This window comes from Leopardus geoffroyi, chromosome A1, assembly GCF_018350155.1.
Source record: "Leopardus geoffroyi isolate Oge1 chromosome A1, O.geoffroyi_Oge1_pat1.0, whole genome shotgun sequence".
Lineage (NCBI taxonomy): Eukaryota > Metazoa > Chordata > Mammalia > Carnivora > Felidae > Leopardus > Leopardus geoffroyi.
This window is the reverse complement of record NC_059326.1, coordinates 46,327,501-46,343,619: the sequence shown is the minus strand read 5'-3', so window position 1 is coordinate 46,343,619 and position 16,119 is coordinate 46,327,501. Positions and strand designations below refer to the sequence as shown.

The 16,119-nt window shown below is 32.6% G+C and overlaps 1 protein-coding gene across 2 annotated transcripts in view; it reads left to right on the top strand.

The window, feature by feature from the left end:
- DACH1 (dachshund family transcription factor 1) overlaps positions 1–16,119 on the top strand; it is a 436,009-nt gene that overhangs the window by 310,233 nt on the left and 109,657 nt on the right. Inside the window, exons 5-7 of one of the 2 annotated variants that reach the window (XM_045478710.1) lie at positions 7,014–7,149; positions 7,547–7,591; positions 10,329–10,463. In XM_045478710.1, the coding sequence (XP_045334666.1) occupies positions 7,014–7,149; positions 7,547–7,591; positions 10,329–10,463 (316 nt within the window). The remainder of the gene's footprint in view (positions 1–7,013; positions 7,150–7,546; positions 7,592–10,328; positions 10,464–16,119) is intronic. The other variant, XM_045478718.1, reaches the window with a different exon arrangement.

Genomic DNA, 16,119 nt, shown 5'->3' with positions numbered 1-16,119 from the left:
GTGTGAAAAGAGGAAGTCCTATCTTTTGATTAAGATGATAGCATTTATTATTACATAGGGATGGATTATAGTCCCTGAGCCAAGACTATATGTGGTTGTTTGAAGTAACTGTAGGACTTTATATATTAAAAAATAGTAATCTGAAATTATGAGGATACCTGAATTTTCATGCAGATGAGGGAAGACATATAGTCCCCTACCACCACTGAAAAAGTTCGAAGAGACAGTGGAATAAAACTAAGTTGTTTATGATTACACTCATGGGTTCTACCAGTTTTACATTTAGAAACATTATTTCTTGTGTATCATCACAAAAACAAACAAAAAGAGCTATGTAAATATTCCTTGGAACCTCAATTTAGAATTCTGAGTCACGGAATTTTGGTGGTGTCTGCCTGACAGACAGAAGGTAGAGACCAGCTGCAAGTATATTAGCATTGTTTACTGTGTCTTCCTGAACTACTTTGAAACATTTTTTTCCTGAATCCAGAATCCTATTTCTACTATTTATTTTGTCTGATAATTTTTCCAGAGCAAGGAAATTTACATGTCACACTTCATCACTGTGCATATATGGTTCTGGACTCCACTAACAACATTTACCGCTTAAGATACACGCTCCATGAGGGAAAGGATTTTCATCAGTTCTGCTTAGTTGTATATATAAGACCAGAGCCTAGGACACTGGCACATATTAGATGTTCAGTAAATGTTCTTTGAATAAATGAATAGGTCTGAGTTGTCTTAAATCTCAGGAGTTTGGGTTATAAAGTGCTAGTCAACTTCAATTTTGTAAGTTAAAAGTTATATCATGATAACATTTAATGTTAGAACTATCCTCTCTCCACTTCTATAACGTATTCAGTGATGGAATCTCTAACTGATAAACATATGAAAATCCAGATCATTAAAAAGGGAGCAACATGAAGCTAAATGAAATAATCCTTTAGAGAAATGAATTGTGAGTGGGTTGTGATTATTTAGACTTACATTAAGAAAATATTTTCAGCTGATAAAATAGAATGCATTTTGTGATAGACAGGAGGCAGCTGTGGTAATGTAATTTTTAAATATTCAATTGCCCCATGTGTAATACTGAGCATTTTATACTTTTTGTTTTAGAATTTTGGAATACACTCTTTTGAATTCCACCTTTGATTCTGAATTATCTTGGAGACTAATAATTCTTGCTCTACCCAGAAACAATAAATGCAGCTTTTTCTTTATTGTTATTCTGCTACCATTAGTTTATTAGTATGACCTTTTTTTGTGTGTGTGAGAGGGTATTCCTCTTAAATTCTCATTTATTATTGTGGCTGGTTTTATAAAGATGGAACATTGCAAAGGATTGTGTTTTATTGATTGGTGGAGTTATGATGTAGGACTATAAAGCAGCGTGTTGAAGTATTAAATTAAATATTCTTCCTCTTTGTCCTACTTCAGGCCCATCTTGGAGGTTAAAGGGTATTACACAAATGAAATGATAAATCCAGTTTACATAGTTTTCCTATAGACATTGAACTGCTTCTTTCTTATTATGTCTGAATAAAACTCATTATCTATTTTGTTTCAGTAATAATTATGAGATTCTCTCCTAAGCAATTCTTTACTGTCTCCATTATTCTCCATCTTATAGCATACTCTGGAAAGGCAAGCATATAAATATGATAAAAGAATTAAGCTGTTGAAATAAATTAATTTATTGTGCAACAATGTATTCAAATCTTACTTGCTCAGTGGATTTTACTTTAATGAAATTCTTCAAAGAACAATACATCATGTTCCAAAGATTGAAATTATACATTAAGTGAAATGACTGAATATGTTGTGTCTCAATTTACAGAAAGTTTCAATTGAATACTTAGCTTTTAAATAATAAAAATTTGCATAAATTAAAATATTTTCTTTAAATCAAAGTATTAAGTATTGTCTTTGTATCCTTTGTTCTTAGAGAAACAATTATAATTAAAGTAAAAATAAGCTAAAGCTAAATTAAATACAATTTCACCTACATTTTCTAAGCCTTCAATTATGCTTTTAAGGTGTATTTTACATTAGATTTAAATCCAGTTTATTTTTTACCTCGTCTAGTATATGATGTTTAGAGTATTTTGAATGTATAAATGAATAAGTGAATAATGCATGAATGAAAGGAATATCAAGGAAAGCTTTGACAGTTAAATATGTTGACTAATGAAATAATTTTTATACTTATGTGGAAAATAAAATAAATAATTGTTTTTAATGGCATAATTATTGTTGCCAAAATTTTATGCATTAAGTGTTTAAGTATTTTATGAGTTAAATATCTCAGGAAAAAATCAGTTTCTCATGCTTTCCATTAGCACCAGTAAGAAATCTATTATGACAGGAAACTCAGACTTGCAAAATGACTTTAGAGGGAATGATTTATTTCAAGATTGCACTTTATCTCTGTGCATCCAAACATGTGCCACTGCATATATGATCACTTACATAATTATTATGAGAAATATTAAAATATATTGATGAATTAACATTGTCAAAGTGACTTTTTGAAGAAAATAGAATGGTTAGTTTATAAAATTTTAGTTTCAGCAAAGAAAAATATAGAGTGTTCTTGGGGTGCCTGGGTGGCTTAGTCAGTTAAGCATCTGACTCTTGATTTCAGCTCAGGTCACCATCTCATGGTTCATGAGTTCGAGCCCTGTATCAGGTTCTGCGCTGGCAGTGTGGAGCCTGCCTGGGATTCTGTCTGCCTCTCTGCCCCTCTCCCATTAGCTCTCTAAATAAATAAATAAATAAATAAATAAATAAATAAATAAACAAACATAATATATACATATATATTATAATGTTTATATATATAAGGATAATATATAATGATATTATTATACATTATAATATATAATGATAATATGTATATTATTATATATTAATGTATTATAGAATATTATATTATATTATATAATGATAATATATAATGTTTATATATAAACATTTTGTTCAGTATATATATATGTACATATATATATACACACACCCATGTATATATATATACTGTTCTTTTTCAAATACATACCCTGTACTTTTGTGTGTGAGAGCCAGATGTATGAGGAATTGACCTTTAAAGTCTAGACAAATTTGTGTTCTCTTTATTAGAATTCTTAGAAATCAAGATTAGACTCCTTTTAGTGTATCTCTGGTCATTTATGCAGTTAGCTGTAGCATAACTTATTAATACATTTATACAGACTATACATGAATTGTATACTGTATTATACATAAAGGATTAAGAATGCTTTTTCCAAGATATATCTGAATAGGTACTGGAAAGACACATTAAGTACAGTGTTGTTTCAAGCAGTTAAGTACATGACCTTATTGCCATTTGGGGGAGGGGAGAGGGTAACAAATTGTGGGATATTTGTGCAGTTGAATATATTCAACAGTAGAAAAGAGTAAATTAATGACACATGCAATATCAGGGATGAATCTCAAAGACCATTTTGTTGTGAAGAAGCCAGAAACAAAGAATTTACTATATGATTTCATTTTTATGAGATTCTAGAACCAGAAAATCTACTCTACAGTGATAGAATTCAGAAAGTAGTTGTTTATGAGAATCAGAGGAATTGATTGGAAAAGGGCATGAGAAATCTTTCTGGGGTTATGGGAATGTTCTAGATCTTGACAGAACTCATTAAACTGGACACGTAATAAATGTATAGTTTGCTTCATAATTTAGGGTAGGAGTGAATGTTAAAAAGAAAAGGATTTATAATTGCAAATAGAAGATAGGAAGTAACTTTCAGCATCCAGTTATGAATTCTCTATTCTTTTAAATTTTTTTTTCAACGTTTATTTTCTATTCTTTTAAACGATGTATCTTTTTGTTTTTTAGAAACTTAGGTTATTTGTTTGCCGTGTGGACTAAAGACCTCAGGTCATTTAGAAGTATACCTTCTTTGATTTTTTTAGTTTGGAAAAATAACTGATATGTTCATTTTTGTGTTATTTGAGACATAGATTTTAAAATAGTTTGAATTTTTTTTAATGGTTTATTATTTATTTTTGAGACAGAGAGAGGGGCAGAGAGAATGGGAGACACAGAATCCAAAGCAGGCTCCAGATGCTGAGCTGTCAGCACAGAGCCTGATGCGGGGCTCAAACTTACAAGCTGTGCGATCATGACCTGAGCAGAAGTCAGACGCTTAACTGGCTGAGCCACCCAGGTGCCCCAATTCCAAAATATTTTCACCTCCAAATTGCACAGTTGGATACCATCTTATATCGGTATCCCTTAGTATAACAAATGTATGATGTGTCATAAACTTCCCTAAACAAGTTAATTGTAAATATTAATATTGAGGGGTTATGTCTTCCTCTTTCCTCTCTTCTGCCCCACTTCTCTCTCTCATTTGCTTATTTTCGGTCTTTCAAATGCAACCCCACATGACTCGGGTAGGACAATATATTGTGTCAGGTTTACATTTACCTACATACCAGTTTTGCTGTTTGTAGAAAATAGAGCACTTAACCTCTAATCAATTAAGGTAAAGGGCTAGTGTTATATAATATTGATACTACATCTCTCCTGTGGGAGGTTTTAATTGTCCTTTACAGAAACCAACCCACACACTTTAGATTAGTCCAAAAGCTCCTAAAGTTCAAAATGTTATCTTTACAACAAGATTCTAATATGCATTGAAACTCTTGAAAGATTTTAGTTGTTGTTGTTGTTGTTGTTGTTGTTGTTGTTGTTGTTGTTTCTCTTTTCCTTTGTTTTGGCTACAGTATTGAGAGACCTCTCAAATCTTTGGTCATGAAGTTTCTTATGGGACTACTTCTTTTATTACATGGAATATATATAATGGGAAACTGGTTTAGGCATGAATTTTGGAAGAGGGCTTGGTCATTTTTTCTGGTTATTTTCGTTTTCTTTGTCATGCTTTTTCAAAAATTAAGACTTCGCATATATGTGGAAGATGTTTATCAACAATGTTCAGGACTGAAAAATTAAGCAGGAATGAGACCAGCAGTGCTCACTTTTAAATGCACATTAAAATCACCTGAAGTCTTAAAAATATACTGATGTCTGGGCTCTACTTCTGATTCAGTGTATATAGCTGCTGTATCAAAGCACCATCAACTGGGTGGTTTAAAACAACAGAAATGTATACTTTCACATTCTAGAGGCCCGAAGTCTGCAATCAAGATGTCAGCATTGCCGTGCTTCCTCTGAGATCTAGGTAGAATTATTCCTTGTCTCTCCATAGCTTCTGGTGGTTGCTGGAAATCCTTGGCATTCTTAGTAACTCAGTTCTAAAGCCCAATTCTGCCTCTCTATTCATAGGACATTTTCTCTCATTTCTTCACAATGTCTTCTTGTAAGGACACGGGTCATGTTGGATTAAAAGCCCACCCTACTCCTGTATGACCTCATTTTAACTAATTACAGCTGCAAAAAAACTTCTTTGCAAATGAAGTCACATTCTTAGGTACTGGGGATCAGGACTGCACTCTTTTTGGGGACACAATTCATCCCCTAATCCTCAGTAAGCCAGAATCTCTGGGAGCAAAGCCCAGACATAGGCATGTTTAAGAACTTCCCAGGTGATTCTAATGCAAAGCAGGAATGGGAACCATCCTAATGGGAATCTGACCAGACCAATGGGGCCTCTGAGACCAAAGATATGCATGACCCTCATCTCACTGGTCAGTTGACCTCTCACAAGTTAGTTATATTTTAGAACTTTTTTTTCTTTTATATTTTTTAAAGCCTGCTCTTTTAATATTTGCATTTTTGCACCTGAATAAGTATTTATGTATTTATTTATGTATTTATTTATTTATTTTTATTTATTACATATGTAGTTTGCTTTTAACCAAATATTTATTAATTATGGAAAAGACAGTTCCTCAAGGCCTATGTGCCTTGATGTCTGAAGGTATAAATATATTACTGCTCAAAGAAGAAAATGTTAATAAGTAGGTATCTTATTTAATCTGTAATACCATAATAGTTCATTGGAGGCAGTTATATGATATATTTGCACATTAGTTTAAGGGGGAAGGTTCAGGGCTTGGCAGGGGAGATATGGAATGGGACAAATGTGTTAACAAAATAGTATCAGGAAATACAATACCAAGTTTCCCTGGGCTACAACTAATATGTATTTCATGAATTTCCCCTAATACATATATGTGGTTGAATTGGAGCTAAGAGAAGGGGGTAGTCTGAAAATTATTTGAATCAAACAAAATTATTCCAATGTTAAATAATAATCGATTTCTATGATGCCTTAAAATGTGACCATCCAAGTGTGTCCAGAGCAGTGCCATGATGAAATAGCTGTGGATAACTCCTCTGGTATTGTTATTATGGTCTGTCACATTGATAATTTGTGTGCTAAATGATCCTTAGACACTGCTGAAGCAATAGGATTAGGGATTTCTTTAAATTGATAATTGTCTAGAATTGAAACCTGCTTTGTTCTGTTATTTTGTGTTGTCTAATAGGCTCTGAAATGGTTGTCTTCTGGGGCACCTGGGTGGCTGAGTCTTTTAAGCATCGGACTCTTGATTTAGGCTCAGGTCATGATCACGGGGGTCATGGGGTGGAGCCCCATGTTGGGCTCCATGCTGACAGTGTGGAGCCTGCTTAGGATTATCTCTCTTCCTCTCTCTGTGTCCCTCCTCTTCCTCTCTCTCTCTCTCTCTCTCTCTCCCCCACTTAATGAGTAAGTAAGCTTAAAAAAATAAAAATGAAAGGATTGCCTTCTTGGGCTCCTTTTTTATCCAAAGAGGGGATTGGCATCTGTGGATCTGCTTGCCTGTAGAACCAGTTTGCTAACTCGTCTTTCCCTACTTTGGCTTTGTTCAAATGAAAGGTTAAAATGTCAGCGAAGGATGAATTTATTTCCTTTGCATTTCTACAGTACTGCATTAACGAAAATCAACACTCGCGAAGGAAGTCAAGTTCCCATGTATTTACCTCTTCTCTCCCCGGATTCTTTCCCCCGGTGCCCCAGGAGCGAGTCCCGGACAGCCCTTCGCCTGCACCCTCTCTGGAGGAGGGCCGGAGGCCTGGCAGCCACCCATCATCACACCGCAGCAGCAGCGTGTCCAGCTCCCCAGCACGGACCGAGAGCTCTTCTGACAGAATCCGTAGGTCTCATAGTTCTACTTGTCACCATTTTAAACTTTATTAGGTGCAGCTGGCTTTTCTAATCAAAATGCCCTCATTCCAAATAGATCTCAGATGTATCATGTTCTGAAGCTCTGTAGCAATAGCCATCTCTCAAAATTATGTTTCCCAGTTTGCAATATCATGAGGTATGGTACTACATTAACAGGTTCTGATATAAACTCCCTCTCCTTGATGCCACACATAAAGATTTGAGCTATGAAACAGAGAAAGTAACCTTCCAGATTAGTTTCTGAAGTAAACACCTCCAGCTCACAGGTAGCTAGTGGCTAGGTATATGGCTAAGGGATTATTCAACTTTATTCCTTTGTCCCCTCCTCCCCCCCCCACCAGTTCTTGAAATGTATCCATTTTCAGAATTCACCCCTGTGTTGAGAAAAATATCCACAGAGAGAAATAAAAGTAAGTAACAGTCAAAACGATAGACTTAAAAAAATTGCTTTGTCATTCTTATGACCACTGGATGGAAGAATTTTAAATTGTTTAAATTTTAGGAATCGAATTAGTAAGTCAATGATGCATATCATTGTCAGATATTATTATTAAATTCTAAAGGGCAGGGGCTCTATTGTATTTCATGATAATGTTTTTAGATATTTAACCAAGAAAATCAAGAGTAAAGTTAAAAATACCATTCAATGAACTGGTTATTTTGTATCTGTATTTTGTGTTAAGAATCTAATACTTTTCTTCCAATAAAATGAACATATTAACAGTGACTATATCGGTTGACAGAATCAATATCCATTGTATCCTTTCCAGGATTTAGTTAATTTGAAGGAATCATGTGTGTGGTATGAACTATATCTAATTACACATAACTTACTGAAGTTATTTGGTTGTTGAGAATATTTTTATAATAGGAAAAACATGTGCTACAAAGTGTCTTTATAAATCATAAAGAATGTTTGCATAAAGCAGAAATCCTTAATATGAATATTATTGAGATAGATAACAAATATTAGGTTAAATTGTATGTAATACAATTATTTAAAAAGTAGTTAATTATTGATAATTATATAGTTCAACATAATTCTAAATATGAATACTTGATTTGGCCTGTCTAGAACATATTTCCCTAATTTTGTAAGAGATGATAATCATTGTGTATTAATAAAAGTGAAAATATCATTTGATAACCATTCCAAATCAATGACATTCGCTGGGGCTGGCAAACTTTAATTCCCAAAGTTTGGTTTCGTTAAAACAATTTCTCATATAAAATATTTTCTGTTTGCTTATGTGCAGTGCTGACATTAGATTTTATGATGCATATTCATTTCATTTTTTATGCTTTTATAAGATGTCAGTGAAAAGGCACTGTCCTAGAGAAAGAAAAATATTTTTTCATGACACTTAAATGGAAATTATGGGCAGATAGGGAACAATTTGAAATAATTTTGTTATACATTCATGTTTTAAATTAATCATTGTATTCTTTTTTATTCTTGATAGAACAAGGGAGAAATTTTTGCATGCTTGGACTACCATGATTGTCCAAATGGAAATACGTACACATGCACACAAATGCATGCACACACACATATGCAAATACATGTTCACATATGTGCATATTTTAATGTGTTTTTTGAAAATTAGACAGACATTTCAAAAATAATACAAAAAATTCTTTCACACTCGTTACCCATATTCACCCGATCATCAGTGTCTCTGAAAGAGATATTGGCCTAATGGCACTTTAATGTTCCTATCGTGGACATCATGATTCTTTACCTCACATACATCATTGTTTATGTTCTAGAAACAAGGAATTTCTCTTACACAACCACAGAGCATTGATCAAAATCAGGAAATTAAGATTATTATAGTGCCATTCTCTAAACTATAAATCTTTTTCAAATTTCACCAACTTTCCCACTATTATTGATTTTTATTTTTTTTCTCACTAGTATTTTTAATAGCAAAAGATTTTCTTTACTGGTCCAAAAGCCAACCCAGGATCACGTGTTGCAATTGCTTGTCATATTCCTTTAGTCTCTTTTAATCTGGAGCCATTCCTCAGTCTTTTTTGTCTTTCAGTGTCTTGATATTTTTTAAAGAATATAGGCCATTTATTTTGTAGAACTTCCCTCAGATTGGATGTTTTTGTTTTCTCATGATTAGACTTAAGTTATGAAATCTTGGCAAGGATCACAGAAGCATGATAGCATGCCCTTGGTGTATCATTCCAGGAGACATTTTTTTTCCCATACTTGTCATAACTATCTCTTGGTTAAGGTGGTAAATACTAGATTTCTCTGCTGTAAAGTTACTCTTTTTTTAAAAAAAAAACCTTTGTAAGTAATAAGTAACAATAATAAGTCTTGTGAGGAAACATACTAAGACTACATGGATATTATATTTTTCATTAAACTTTCACTCCACTCGTTTTAGAATCATCTGCTGAAGATTCTTCCTTCACACAATTATTGCTATGGTGATTTCCAAATGATAATTCCTAATATAGTTTTATGATATTTTCAAAAAAAATCTTATTTTTTCAGAGAAGGTAAGTTTTTATGGAATATGTATTCATCCAACTAGGATTTTCATGGGCAATTTATTGAGAAATCTATTTATTGGATTTTGAAAATCATAAGCGTGTTTTGTTATCTACTTTATTATTTCAGCAGTTACAGGGTACTATCAATACTTCAAGAAAGCAATTATTATTTTTATTCATTCAGCCATTTAATAGATATTAACTGGGCACTTGTATATTCAAGTTTGAGTTCAAATCCAAATTTTAAAGAAGTACTTTGGTATCTATGAAACCTTGTGTTTTATTGACTAGTATAGAATATGAATATTGAAACAGTTATTTCAGTGCCTTATCTTGTTGAAAGCTAACAGCTTTTAGTGCTCATAGTGTTATGGCCATTCAAAAGTATTCCAGATATTAAAAATATTATATTCTTTGTGAAATAAAAATAAGATAAAATGTTTTCATTTCCACTATTTTTCTTATTCTTAAGATTATCATGGTTACCAATTCTCAGTATTCTTAGAGTTAGATTATAATACCAATTTAGACCATCATATTTTATTTATTTTTGAGTCCAAATGAATTTAATTAATTTGTTTGAACATTGTGTGTTATGGTGTTTCTGTCTTTGTTCTTTTGTTTCGGGCCTGACAGCTGTCCATCAGAATGGGTTGTCCATGAACCAGATGCTGATGGGTTTATCACCAAACGTCCTCCCTGGGCCCAAAGAGGGAGATTTGGCTGGTCATGATATGGGACATGAATCGAAAAGGATGCATATTGAAAAAGGTAATATATGATTATGTGGCCTTGTTTTTCCTGTTCAACATGTGGACTAGATTTTAATCATAGAATGAGTAATTCAATCCCACAAAAGATGGCATATAAACATGTTAAAAACCTATAATATTAGGTAAATATTAAGCCTCTTCAGCAAAAAAGAAATATGAATGAAAATCTGCTGTTTTTCCTTACATACAACAGGTAGGTGATAATTTACTTTCCAGTACCTTTAAAATGTGGACAGTTTAATTGTTATCACTGAGTTTCCAAAGACCTACTATTTGTCTTTCTCAATGTTACTAGGGCCAATTGTCATTTTTCTTTACCTGATAGAGCTACAATAACATAGAAGCATTATTTTGAATATTTTTGGTTTCAAATATACGTGATCTTTGGATCAGTGAGGAAATAGAAGTGAATCTTACCAAACAATGTACTAGTAGCATTTCAAAACTTAACAGAAGACCATGGGGGGAGGGGAAGGGAGAAAAACAAAAGTTACACAGAGGGAAAGAAGCAAACGGTAAGAGACTCTTAAAAACTAAGAATAAACTGAGGGTTGATGGTGGGGGCGGGAGGGAGAGAGGGGGAGAGGATAGGGGTTGATGGGCATTGAGGAGGACACCTATTGGGATGAGCACTGGGTGTTGTATGGAAACCAATTTGACAATAAATTTTGTATTAAAAAATAAAAAAAATATTATATGTAACAAATAACAAAGCCCAGATTGTGTAAAGCTGAAAGTTTCCTATTTGTATTTCATTTGTATCACCCTAATCCATTTTCACAGGCAGATATTGGTATTTTCATGTCCTATTTCATAAAATACTTTCATGAAGAAATTTAAATATTATTTTGGCATGCATGTTAAAAATTTGTGCTAGAGGTGCAAATTTAGTGTTTCAAATAGTAAGGTTTGAATTATGATTATAAGAATTCTTCCACATCTTTTTCGTCTTAATTTAATATTTTTAAATTTTATTAACATAGACTAGGTACTTTGACTATCTTTTGACATGAATACCAAATAATCAGCGTTATAAAAAGGATTAACTCTTTGGAAAACATAAATACACCAAAAACACAATTAGCTGTCAAAAAGGAAAATAAGGGGCGCCTGGGTGGCGCAGTCGGTTAAGCGTCCGACTTCAGCCAGGTCACCATCTCGCGGTCTGTGAGTTCCAGCCCCGCGTCGGGCTCTGGGCTGATGGCTCAGAGCCTGGAGCCTGTTTCCGATTCTGTGTCTCCCTCTCTCTCTGCCCCTCCCCCGTTCATGCTCTGTCTCTCTCTGTCCCAAAAATAAATAAACGTTGAAAAAAAAAAAAAAAGGAAAATAAATAAAATTGGGTATTTAATGATCAAACAGAAAGAAATGATTAGAGAAAGACAAAGTTAGGGTGGGGCAACTTTTTAGAAAAAGACTATTCACAAAAAGTAAAAATGCTTATATGAAACTTTTTTCCATTCAACATAAAAACAGTCATGCTGAGCCTTTGGGGAGAAAGAGTACATTATTTCTACAAATTTGATTATCTGTGTGGGGTGCCTGGGTGGCTCAATAGGTTAAGCATCTGACTTCAGCTCAGATCATGATCTCACACTCTGTGAGTTCGAGCTCCACGTCAGGCTCTGTGCTGACAGCTCAGAACCGGGAGCCTGCTTCAGATTCTGTGTCTCCCTCTCTCTCTGCCCCTCCCCTGATCATGCTCTGCCTCTCTCTGTCTCAAAAATAAATAAAAACATTTAAAAAAAATTTTTAAAAAGATTATCTGCATTATGGAATGTCAGTGAGAAAATGATAATCTTTTCTAGGTGCCAATATGTCAAAATCTAGGCATAATTGAGAGCAGCATTAAGGCAACTTTTTAATTTTTCATTTTGAAATTTGATATCAAATGCTATTACTAAGCTAGATGGACTATATGCAATGCATCAGTGAGCTAGATGGTCTCCAAATATGTAATTCTATTTTTTTTCACAAGCTCTTCTTTAGCAATGAATGAAAATATTTTATATATTGTACCTTACATATATTTTGACATATACCTTTTATATTTGATCAAAACCTATTTGTAGAAATATAAAAAATAGCATCATGAGAAAATATAAAGCTTCATAGGAGATGTAAATTTTAAGTAAAAATATTTAAATATAAGAATTCATTGTATAAGTTAAGCAACCATTCTCCATCAGGGTTCTGTGAAAGAAGAAAGTCCTACAGAAAATGATTGAGTCATTCATTTCTCAATTTTCCCATGGATACTACATAGCTGATTTCACATGGAATGCATAAGGGGGAAGTTATTTTATGACATATAATAGATGTCGAGATATTAGGGCTTAATTTTTTTCCAGAACCTAATGGAGAAGGGCTGGGTGTAAAATATCAAAGCCCAAAGGTGGTAGTGAGAACACCACCAAAGGCATGATCAGTAACATGATTAGAATAGTGAGTTCCACTGGAATTTTTGGTAGACAGCTTTGTACAAACTGATACTTCAAGTTGAGTTTCCCTACTATTTCCATAACTATTTTTTTCATGAGTCATGAGTTCTATCTATTTGTCTATTTTTAAAATTATTATTATAATTTTACCACCATGGAGTCTTTCCTGAAATACCATACTGGGTTGATTGAGGGAGTCCACTTCTGGTTTTCCTATAGGCCTGCTCCAAAAATCTTCACTACAATATTTGCCTTGTTTTTTGGAAATTATTTTTTCATTGGTCTGCTCCAAACACAAGGCTATAAACTCCTTGGAGTTATCTATATATTACATTTTCTAGGCAATCTATGAATCCATACTGATCTGGGCTGAATCATTAGGAGATTCTAAGTGATAGTAAAAGAAAGTAAAAACAACTGTAAAGATTATACTCTTTAAGGAGTAATAGGATGGAAAAGGTATAATTATATAACTTCTAGAAGCTACATTTATTTACATGAAATAGTAGAAGGTTCTGAAGATGATCTATACAAAAACTTTCTATATCATTAATGGTACTTCTTATCATATTGAAAGTTTGCTGTCAGAATAAAGACCTTGACTATATGCCCAAGGTTTTCCAGTATTTTAATGTGTATTTTATAAAGCAAAATAAATGTTTATTTTAATATTCTTCTTAGGAATGTAAAACTACCATTGGACTCATGATTTCAAATGTAGGTATATGATCATAGAAATTGTGATTGATGTTAATACTATTATAGTAAGTGTTTTATGTTGCTCTTTTTTTTTTATATATACTCTCACTTTTATCTAGTTTTCAGCATACTGAATTAATAGTAAATATTCATGGTTTTTCAGATTGATAGAGTCTACTAAATTAAAAATTGTTTTCTTTCATGACTACATTTATCATGTGCCTCATACTAGCCCTGTAACTTTCTTACTACACATATCTGTATTTAAACAAGTGACTTAATTTAGAGACATTTGTAGAGAAATTAATTATATGTTTGTGTCATTTTAGGCTCAAAATTCTATATGTAATTTGCTGCTTACCACTTTAAATCATTCAAAAGATAATAATTCTTTAGAAAACATTGATTTTAAAAATAGATACCAAAATTAATTTGTATGCTGAGAATCACTGTGGTCTAAAGTCTTAATCATCAGTAATATTTAAGCACTTTTAAATCTTCTTAATATTAAAAAACTATCAACTCCACTCTATTAGACTATTTAAGTCACCGTTAACTGAAGGTATTTAAATTCAGAAGTCCTAGCTGCTGAATAAATTCACTCCTTATATTTAAAAATAAAAACGCTAATAGGTTTTTGAAACTTGGAAAAATGTAAGGTACATTCAAAATATAAATGTGAAAACCAGCTTGGTATAGTATATCAAGAAGTAATAGACATAATAATGTATCAGTCATCCCAAGTTTAAGGAGAAATCCTTTTGCTATTATAAACTTTGACTAAGATAAGGACTTTGTCAAAGATACGTGCTTAGGAAGACTGGTAGAGCTCAGAGCTCCAAAACCAATGTTATGTCTTCTGACTTTTACAGATTCCAGGTTCTATCAAGCTTTCTGGATTTTAAAATCATTGCTGATCTTTTCCCTCATTCTAAATTTCGTGGAATAGACAGTAATAATTGATATTTGAATTGTATAAGCAGACTCATTGTTTCTTTATGTGGAAACTGTCTATTCCCTGCATATTTGTCCATTGATGCTAATGTACAATGTTACTCTCTCATACATAATTTGTTTCTTGTTTTTTTCTCAAATCACTGCTATTTTCAACACATTTTAGAGCATGTTTTATACCTTCGTATTGTCTCATATGCACATTTTTTATTATTATGAAATTTAATTAAAAATTAAGTTGCATATATGCAAAAATGAAATATATGATACAGATAAGCTTATAGTATCAGCTTTCCCCAATTATAGAAAACTTAAGCATGTATAGTTGAACTATTAAATATCTATTTACATTAATGTATTTCAGTCTTGGACTGAGTATGCCAAAATGACATAATGAATTGATAAATATCTACCAAAATGCCAGAATAGTAAACCAGATGAAATGCAAAAACTTTCTCTGTCGCTTTTTCTCTCCTTTGTTGCTATATATTTTTACTTAATATGTATCCTCATTTTCCCTATACTTGAGTCTTTTCCCCTTATTTGTTTTCACGAAAAAACATGAAAACTTTCTTTTGTTGGTGACTCTTGAGGACTTTCTTTCATTGGTGACTCATGCCATTTTAGAAGCAGAAATAATTTAAGAAGCAGCAGGAAATACAGGGGATTTGCTTCAGGCCATAAAACATTTCTTTTGTGGCATATTTTGTTTGGTTGGCAATGCTCAAGATTTCCAATGGTTAGCATACTTGTATAAAAGGTTTCTTTTGGTGTTCTTAATTTAAGGACAGGGCACTAAAAGCAAAAAAGTAGTTAGCAACCTGGCTGTATGGGGATTTCCTCTTGTTAATGTTTTATTCTTAGCCTCCAACCATATAGATTATTTTCCTACAAAACATCTTTTTTAATGACTATGTCATCGCTTTTCTCAAGTTTGTGAAAATGATTTTTTTGAAGGGTATTTCCTTTTGCACATTTCTCAATGTTTAAAAATTCTAATTTTACTTGAATTAGGATTGAGTCTTCAAAAATAGCCTTCTTTTAAATTCTAGATCGACATCACACAAATTAATAGTAAATATTATTTTGTTTTACCCACATATATCACAAATCTTAACCTGTTAGTATCTCATGTTACTATATAGAAGTGTATAGAGTAAAAGTCCCTTTTCTATAGAAATTTCTGTATTTTGATGGTGTTAAAGTACATAGGGCCTTGAGTATTTTCATTTTAAAATTCCAACAGTGTAACTTTTCCTTCACTTTCATTCTTAAGATAAAATTTCTCTTGGCATCTCTCAAAGCCTTTTATAAAATATTCTCCCTAAACACTTCCTAATGTGACTTTACCCTTCAGTTTCTAAGCATGTGAGTTAAAGGTATTGAACTTAATAATGATACTTTTAATTCTGTGATTCTTAACAGTAGGCAATAACAAATTTCTCTGAATTCCAGAGTTCTTTCTTAAGTAGATGGCAGATTGCACATGCAAAATCAAACTTAGGTGAAATTTTATGAAGGCACTGGTTTATTATTTTATGAATTATAATTCGGGAAGCAGAA